General features: G+C 43.9%; 1 protein-coding gene across 1 annotated transcript in view; it reads left to right on the plus strand.

The window, feature by feature from the left end:
- Positions 1-58: 58 nt before the first annotated feature.
- Positions 59-9793, plus strand: part of SNAPC3 (small nuclear RNA activating complex polypeptide 3) — a 36208-nt gene continuing 26473 nt past the window's right edge. Inside the window, exons 1-2 of the mRNA XM_008048188.2 lie at positions 59-153; positions 569-646. Coding sequence (XP_008046379.2) covers positions 59-153; positions 569-646 — 173 coding nt within the window. The remainder of the gene's footprint in view (positions 154-568; positions 647-9793) is intronic.

Here is a 9793-nt window from a genome sequence, read left to right on the forward strand (position 1 = left end):
CCTCCGCCCGCCGGCGCCTTCCCGGGGCTCCGGGCGAGGTCCGGGACCGGGACGCACGATGCCTGCGGGTTGGAGGAGAGGAACGGGACGGCTGCGCCCGACACGGCCCTCGTTTTTCCAGCCGTGGATTTCAAAAGTGCTTGCAGCCGGGGCGTAGCGACGAGTACCTGCCGCTGCAGACACTTTGACAATGGGTCAGGGTGAGGCCGGGGGAGACTTCATCAGAGGCGTGAGATCCTTGATTCGCTGTGGTTTGTTCGGGAGACTTCTAGGGTATGCTGTTTTTGAAGTCTTCTTAAGAAGTGCCTCCTTTGGGGTGAAAACGTGCACAGAACTTGGGATCTCTTTCTCCACTGAGCGGCACTGGGCTGCCCTCCTCGGCCCCACGGCCTTTTCGTTGTAAGGTATCAGTTCGGAAACCATGGCCTTGCGTTCTGGCCTCTCTGAGCTGCCTGCTAGATTTTATCTGACTTCTTAATTATTCAGTGATTTTTTTAGGACACAGCCCTGCCTCGCGGACAAGGAGCAGGGCCGAACTGAAAAGTGTTGCTTTTCCTTTTTGTTTTAGCTCAGAGAAACTGAAATGCCTTGAAGAAAATGAAGATCCAGAGGTCATCCCCGAGGATACTGACCTGATGACTTTAGGGTATGGAGGACTTTGTCTTTGTTATGTGTTGTCTGTTCATTCTTTTCTTTTTTTTAAAGTTTTATTTTTAAAATGTGGGGTACAGATGAGAGTTAGATACGTACGTGGTCATCAATACAGGTAGAGTATGGGTACCCTTCTTGATGTTGTGCCCCCCTCCGTCATTCTTTTCAACATCGTGTTTTGAAAGATTGAAAGTATGGTATCGATATTTGTATACCCACCCTTTAAATTCAACCATTGTTAACATTTGACCCGATTTGCTTTAGCTGTGTGTGTATGGGATGCCTGCTGTGTGTCCTTTTCTTTTGTTTTACCATTTAGTTGGTTGCATAATTTGCCCATTCGCATTTAGCTCCTAAAGGTATCATTCTCCTACAAAATCATGTTGGTATTATTAATCCTACGAAAATTAGCAATAAATACGTGATCTCCAATATCCGGTCAATATTCAAATTTATGTTTTACTTTTGAATGTATTTACAGAGAGTTAATCTACTTAGATTTGGGGTGCAAGCTAACTACTCTTATGTCTGATGGTGTTTCTCAAACGATCTGTGGTGAAGGACACAGGTCCTTTGATCTGTGGTCAGATCCATATGGTAATTGCTTTTTAAAAAAAAAAAATTTGCGGGGCTTTGTGGCTCAGCCTGTAACCCCGCACCTTGGGAGGCTGAGGTGAGTGGATTGCCTGAGCCCGCGGGTTCGAGACCCGCCTGGGCAACTTGGCGAGACCTCATCTCTACAATAAATCAAAAATTAGCCGGGCGTGGTAGCGCACGCCTGTAGTTTTGGTTACTTGGAGGACTGAGGTAGAAGGATCGCCAGAGCCTAGCAGGTCGTGGCTGCAGTGGCCGGGAGCATGCCACTGCACTCCAGTCTGGGCGACAGAGTGAGACACCAACTCAAAAAAAAAAGAAAATTGAGTTTAAACACAGACATAATGTAAGTTCAATTTTTAAATTATTAAATTCAACAGATTTAAAATTACTGTTAAACTTGTAATGAAAGTTTCTAAATGTTTACTCTTATTTTCTGTATAGATTGGAAAGAAATAGTTCACAGACCAGTTACTGTCTGTCTACTACACTTTGAGAAGCTCTGCTCTATGATAATCCTGTAGAGAAATTGTGCATGTAATAGTGATATTTTTATAATTTCCAGTTTATGGCCTACCTATTTCATACCACCTTAGCTATGCTCTGTCATGCTTTTTATTACCCTTTCTATTAACCCCCTCAAATGTTCAGGCGGTCATTTCAATTCTACTGTGGTTTCTTTTGTATAACTGCCAGATCAGTTCTCACTGCTAACTTGGACATTAGCAATACTTGGAGCACGATGAAAGGCTAACTGTCGTTCCCAAGGACAGTCTTTCCTCCTCCTGATTTCTCCTTCATGCTGTCACCTGAACATGGTGTTTTGCTTAGAAATTGTCAGTAGCTCTATGTCTTTATGGAAACACTTCAGACTCCTTCCGGAACATTGGAAACCTTCCACACAGATCCCAAATCTGCCTTTCCAGATTTATTTTCAGCCATTTTCTCTTTCAGATGGCTCTGGATGCACATGACCTCTCTCCCATCTGAAACTCTCCACATCTTTAAGACTCTAAGATTCCTTTCCAGGTTACTGCAACCCAGCTCTCCCTTAGGTGCATTTATACTGCCTTAAATGCTAACGTTTGTGAAGTCCTCGAAGGCTCATTGAGAGTTTAAACTCCATCAACGTATTATCTTCATGCCTACTGTACTTCCTCGCTCCAGTTGGCGTTCTGTAACTCTTGCTGTGTTACTTCCTTGCTTGAGCTTTTGGGCCTTCAGCTGAAGTCCTGAGTTCCTAGTGGCTCACAGAGGCCTCTGTAGAACGGACTGCGCTGATCTTCCAGCTTTGTCTCTGCAGGGTTCCTGCCCCACCGTGCTGTGTTTCAGTTTCTGGAATGTGTTCTCTTACACCAGGCCTTTGTCTGGAACACTCATTCTTCTTTTCTTTATTTTATGTTTATATTTAATTTTTTTTTTTATTTTAAAGATGCGAGGTGGAATTTAGAATTGGGTACATAAGTGGTCATCGTACAGGTGAAATTTGGGTCTCCCATTGGTCCTCACTTTGCCTGGTTTGGGATCGGATAGTTAAGCACTCACTCCCCCCCGCCTCCCGGTCAGGTGGTGGCATGCTCACTGCCATCCTAGCTTTGACCTGCTGGATTCCGGCGATCCTTCTGCCTCAGCCTTCTTAGTAACCAAAACTACAGGCGTGTGCTACCACACCCAGCTAGTTTTTTACTTTATTGTAGAGACAAGGTCTGGCCAAATTGCCCGGGCTGGTCTCGAATCTGCGGGCTCAGGCCATCCACTCACCTGGGGCTCCCAAAGTGCTGAGATGACAGGCTGAGCCACCGAGCCTGCCCCCTATTCTTCTGCATTCCCCTGGCCTTGCTGACTTCTCCTCATCCTTTAAGTCTTGGCTAAAAGACTGAGCACTCCTTTAGGTCCCTTTTATGCTCATGTAGCCTGGTTTCCTATTGAAATACTCATCACATATATGGTATACTTGTTTAATTTTCTGTCTTCTTTTTTTTCTTTTTTTTTTTTTGACTTATTGTAGAGATGAGGTCTCACCAAGTTGTCCGGGTGGGTGTTGAACCTGCGGGCTCAGGCAATCCACTCACCTCGGCCTCCCAAAGTGCTGGGATTACAGGCTGAGCCACCAAGCCTGACCAACCATAAATAATTGAAAAACCAAAAAATTCTAATACAGCTGAGCTTGGGTAGAATGACCGAAAAGAATACCATTAAACTGGGAATCACATAAACTGCCATCACTACCTTCAAGTGTCACAAAATCAAGCAAGAGGAAGTAAAATGCAAGATAACTTACTGCAGAAAGTCAGGAAATACTAGCCTGGGCAAATAGCGAGACCTCGTCTGTACAAAAAATTTTTTTAAATTAGCCAGGTGTGGTGGCATGTACCTGTAGTCCCAGCTACTTGGAAGGCGGAGGTGGAGGGATCACCTGAGCCCAGCAAGTCAAGGCTGCAGTGGCCGTGAGGGTGCCACTGCACTCCAGCCTGGGCGACAGAGTGAGACTCCAACTCAAAAAAAAAGTTAGGAAAACAGCTGTTTGTACTTATCAACTTGAGAGACTTACCTCCCTTTCCCAGAAAACAACGAAGAAACAATGAAACCTGTAAGTCTACACTCCAAACAGAATTGAATATATTCAAATAAGCATTTGAGGGTATGAAACACTTTGGGTTAGAAATTTTTTTTTTTTTTTTTCTGAGTTGGAGTCTCACTCTGTCGCCCAGACTGGAGTGCAGTGGCCGCTCCTGGCCACCACAGCCTCGACCTGCTGGGCTCTGGTGATCCTTCCGCCTCAGCCTTCCGAGTAGCTAGAATTATAGGCGCGTGCTACCATGCCCTGCTAATTTTTTGATTTATTGTAGAGATGAGGTCTCGCCTACCCAGGCGGGTCTCGAACCCGTGAGCTCAGGCAATCCACTCACCTCAGCCTCCCAAAGGCGTGGGATTACAGGCTGAGCCACCAAGCCCGGCAGTTTAGAAATTTTAAAACTAAGAATAGAAATGATGAAAATGAAATAAAGAAAAAGACAGAATTATCTCAGTGACAAAATTATGAGAAACCCAAGGGAGAATAGGCTCAAATTAAAAAACAAAAAAAAACTTTTTCTGAGATGAGGTCTCACTGTTGCCCCAGGATAGAGTGCGGTGATGTGATCATGACTCACTGCAGCCTTGACCTCCCAGGCTCGTCATCCTCCCAAGTAGCTGGGACTACGGGTGCATGTCCTCATGCCCAGCTAACCAAAAAGAGAGATGTTGCCCAGGCTGGTCAAAAAATTTAATAAGAGGCAATTATTATTGTTATTATTATTTTTTTGAGTTGGAGTCTTACTCTGTTACTCAGACTGGAGTGCAGTGGCCGCTCCCAGCCACCGCAGCCTCAACCTGCTGGGCCCCGGCAATCCTTCCGCCTCAGCCTTCGGAGTAGCCGGAATTACAGGCACGTGCTACCATGCCCAGCTAATTTTTGATTTATTGTAGAGATGAGGTCTCGCCACGTTGCTCAGGCGGGTCTCGAACCCGCAGGCTCAGGCAATCCACTCACCTTGGCCTCCCAAGGCGCAGGATTTCAGGCTGCGCCACCAAGCCCGGCTAAGAGGCAATTATAAAAGGTGTGAAAACCCAGAGAGTTGAAAGTGATACTAAAAACAAGTGAGATTTAAGTCAGAGAAAGTATTGGGAATAAAAGACGAGAAAAGAAGACAGTATTCATATTATTGAGTTTCTGAAGAAGAAAAAGCAATGGAGCAGAATTCATATTAAAAATAAAATCTGGGCTGTGTTTGGTGGCTCAGTCTGTAATCCCAGCACTTTAGGAGGCCGAGGTGAGTGAATTGCCTGAGCCTGCGGGTTCGAGACTCGCCTGGGCAACTTGGTGAGACCTTATCTCTACAATAAAATAAAAATTAGCCGGGCGTGGTAGCATACACCTGTAATTCCGGCTACTCAGAAGGCTGAGGTGGAAGGATCGCTGGAGCCCAGCAGGTTGAGGCTGCGGTGGCCGGGAGCATGCCACTGCACTCCAGCTGGGTGACAGAGTGAGACTCCAACTCAAAAAAATAGATAAATAAAATAAAATCGGGCTGGGCTCAGTGGCTCAGCTTGTAATCTGAGAACTTTGGGAGGCTGAGGCTAGTGGATTGCCTGAGCCCGCGGGTTTGAGACCAGCCTGGGCAACTTGGCGAGACCTCGTCTCTACAATAAATCAAAAAAGCCGATTGTGGTAGCACGCGCCTGTAGTTCCAGCTGCTTGGAAGGTTAAGGCGGAAGAATGAGGCTGTACTAATGTATATTGCAACAAAGCGCAATATTGCAACCAAAAAAGGTGGTAGGAGAAAAGAGGATAAAGTGTGGGCAGCAGGTGGGTTTTAAAGAATGCGAGTGGAGAATTACCCGACTCACCAGGTAGTAAAAGATTAAATAAGAAAATGGGTAGTAAGTAGAACAAAAATAGAAGTACCAATCCCCCCTCTCCAGTTTCTAAAAAATAAATGAGAAAAGAATGTATGTCTCAAAATTTAAAAAATAGTCAATATAACAGGATGCATATAATTAGAAAATACTGTGATAGAGTTGAGACATTTAAAATAATTTCATTTTGGCTTCTAAAACAAAGCCCTTAGACAAGAGACACATCTAAAACAAAGTGATTCAGAGAAGCTAAAAATAAAGCATTGGACAAAACTGTATCAAGTAAGTAGAAACAAAAATTGAGCAGTAGCAACTCGGATATCAGACAAATAGAATTGAAATCCCAAAACATTGCGCGTGACAAATGACACTTTTAAATTTATGTCTTATGGAGAAATAAATATATGTAAAATTTCTTCCCTGATAACGGAGAATATATGGCATGTTCACAAAAACTGTTTATATATTGAATTACAAAGGAAACATCAGTAACATTCATAAAATAGAAATATTATAAGCTGGACATGGTGGCTTAAGCCTGTAATCTCAGCACTTAGGGAGGTAAAGGTGAGAGGATGGCCTGAGCTCAGAGGTTCGAGACCAGCCTGAGCAACATGGCAAGACTTCATCTTTACAATAAACATAAAACTAGCCAGGTGTGGTGGCACGTGCCTGTCGTTCCAGCACCTTGGAAGGCTGAAGTGGAAGGATCTCCTGAGCCCAGCAGATCAAAGCTGTGTGGCTGTGAGCGTGCCATTGCACTTCAGCCAGGGCGACAGAGTGGTATTCCAGCTGGAAAAAAAAGAAATATTAACTACAAACAAGACTCTAGTTGTCATGTAATAAACCTAGAATTTCCTAACAAAACCAAAAACCTTTTACATGTAAATTTAAAATTTTTTAATTAAATAATGACTTCTGGATGAAAGGGGAAAAACTGAGTGTACAGAATTTTTAAGGAATAATGATAGTTAAATCACTACATATCAAGGTATATGAGGTATAGTTGAAGCAGTGATTAGAGGAAAAGTTTACTTGAACACATCTCTTTTTTTTAAAGTCGGTCAAATTATTCATTTATTTGTTTATTTTGCTATTTTTATTTTATTTATTTATTTATTTTATTTATTTATTTTTTGAGTCAGAGTCTCACTCTGTCACCCAGACTGGAGTGCAGTGGCTGCTCCTGGCCACTGCAGCCTCGACCTGCCAGGCTCCAGCGATCCTTCCACTCAGCCTTCCAAGTAGCTGGAACTACAGGCGCGTGCTACCACGCCCAGCTGATTTTTGATTTATTGTCTCTACAGAGATGAGGTCTCGCCAAGTTGCCCGGGTGGGTCTTGAACCCGCGGGCTCAGGCAATCCACTCACCTCAGCCTCCCAAAGCGTGGGATTACAGGCTGAGCCACCGAGTCTGGCTTGCCAATCTCTTTCTTATAATAGTGTAATAATTGTTCCAAGGCTCGCTTATGAATGAAAACAAAAGGTACTCTGTTCTTTGTTTCTCTGATAGATTACTGAGTATGGTTGACTCTGAATCCATCCAAGTTGGTGCGAAGTCTATATGTTTGTCCTTCTTCATGGCTGCATAATATTCCATTGTGTATATGTACCACATTTTTTTTAATCCAGTTCAGCTTCAGTGGGCAACATGGTTGGTTCCATGTTTTTGGCATTGTGAATAGAGCTGCAACAAACATAAGTGTGCAGGTATCTTTTTTGTAGAATGATTTGAGTTCTTCCAGGTATATTCTCAATAGGGGAATTCCTGGGTCATATGGAAGGTCAATTGCTAGTTCTTTCAGAAATCACCTCATTGTCTTCCAAAGAGGTTGTACTAGTTTGCATTCCCACCAGCAGTGTAGAAGTGTTCCTTTTTCTCCTCGACCCCTCCAGCGTCTGTTGTTTGTTTTATTAATGATGGCCAAACTTGCTGGGGCCAGGTGGTATCTCAATGTGGCTTTGATTTGCATTTCTCTGATGATGAGTGAGGCTGAGTACTTTTTCACGTGTCTGTTAAAGCCAGTCAAATTTAGCGGGGACTAAACACCTATTAGTAAAAGTGAATTAAATACGAATGAATTAATTTCCATCTTAGAAAGCTAAAGTGTTAATAAAGTAAACCAAATGAAAATATTTAGGAGGGAAATTAAAAACAGATTAATGAAGAAAATAATAAGAGAACAGTGGATCTAATTAATAAAGTGCTGCCTTTTTGAAATCATTAACAAAATAAGCTTTTTGCTAACTTGATTAAGGAGAAAGTACCATTGAAACAAATTATAAAAATCCGAAACTGGGCTCGGTGGCTCAGCCTGTAATCCCACGCTTTGGGAGGCTGAGGTGAGTGGATTGCCTGAGCCCACGGGTTCGAGACCCGCCTGGGCAACTTGGCAAGACCTCATCTCTACAATAAATCAAAAAAATTAGCCGAGCGTGATAGCGCGCGCCTGTAGTTCCAGCTACTTGGAACGCTGAGGCGGAAGGATCACCAGAGCCCAGCAGGTCGAGACTGCGGTGACTGGGAGCGGCCACTGCACTCCAGTCTGGGCGACAGAGTGAGACTCCAACTCAAAAAAAAAAAAAAAAAAAAAAACCCAAGAGACTACTTTGTAGTACTCTGTTTTTTGTTTTTTTGTTTTGTTTTTTTTTTTTGAGGTAGAGTATCACTTTGTCGCCCAGGCTGGAGTGCAGTGACATGCTCTTGGCCATTGCAACCTCGACCTGCTGGACTTACGCGATCCTTCCGCCTCAGCCTTCCAAATAGGTGGAACTCTAGGTGAGTGCTACCATGCCCAGCTAATTTTTTGATTTATTGTAGAGACGAGGTCTCATCATTTTGCCCAGGCTGGTCTTGACCCTGGGCTCATGCAATTCTCTCGCTCGGCCTCCCAAAGTGCTGGGTTTATAGGCTTGAGTCACTGCGCCTGGCCTGCGGTACTCTTTTCAAGGATTGGTAAACTCCAGCCCCTGGACTGGTTGGCTGTTTCGTGCGTAAAGTTATCTAAGCATGCCTGTTTATTTTTACATAGTGTCTGTGGCTGCTTTTGTACTGCAATGGTAAGTTAACTAGCTGGGAGAGACATCATGTGGCCCACAGTTAAAAATATTTGCTATCTGGCCCTTTAGGGGAAAGTTTGCTGATTTGTGCTGTGCACAAATCGTGTATAATTTGAAAATATTGTGATAGTGTTGAGTGATCCCTGCTCTACACAAATAAATTTGTATACTTATTTTTGAACCCAGCAATACTGCTTCTTGCAATCTATATCAAAGACATGCCTTCAACCATATGAAAATATGTATGTACAAGGTTATTTGTGGCAGCATTATTTGTAATTGCAAAATATTTGAAATAACTTAAGTACACGTACATAGGAGAGTGTTAAATACATGATCAGTAGTCCACACAGCAGAATATTTTGCAGCTATAATAAAGTGGTTCAAGACCATCCTGGGAAACTCAGTGAGACCTCGTCTCTACAGTAAATTAAAAAAAATTTAACTGGACGTGGTGTTGCATGCCTGTAGTTCCAGCTACTTGGAAGGCTGAGGCAGAAGGATCACCTGAACCTAGTAGGTCAAGGCTGCAGTGGCTGTGAGCCTGCCACTGCACTCCGGCCTGGGTGACAGAGTGAGACTGCTACTCAAAAAAAAAAAAAGCTAGACACAATGGTACACGCCTATCATCACAGCACTTTGGGAAGCAGAGGTGAGAGGATTAACTGAGTCCAGGGACTTAACACTGGCCTGGGCAACTTGGTGAGACCTTTGTCACTACAATAAATAAAAAAATTAGCTAGGTGTGGTGACGTGTGCTGTAGTTCTGGCTACCTGGAGGATTGAGGTGAAAGGATCACCTGAGTCCAGTTGATTGCAGCTGCAGTGGCTGTGAGCTTGCCACTGCACTCCAGCCTGGGCAACAGAGTGAGACTCCTACATACACAAAAAAAGGCCAGATGCGGTGGCTTAGCCTGTAATCCCAGCACTTTGAGAGGCTGAGGCCAGAGGATTGCCTTAGCCCGGGGTTTTGAGACCAGCATGGGCAACTTGGTGAGACCTCGTCTCCACAATAAATCACACACAAAAAGAAAACTAACTGGGCATGGTGGCATGCATCTGTAGTTCCACCTACTTGGAAGGCTGAGGG

Source organism: Carlito syrichta, unplaced genomic scaffold, assembly GCF_000164805.1.
Source record: "Carlito syrichta isolate Samal-C Ts95f unplaced genomic scaffold, Tarsius_syrichta-2.0.1 Scaffold120796, whole genome shotgun sequence".
NCBI lineage: Eukaryota > Metazoa > Chordata > Mammalia > Primates > Tarsiidae > Carlito > Carlito syrichta.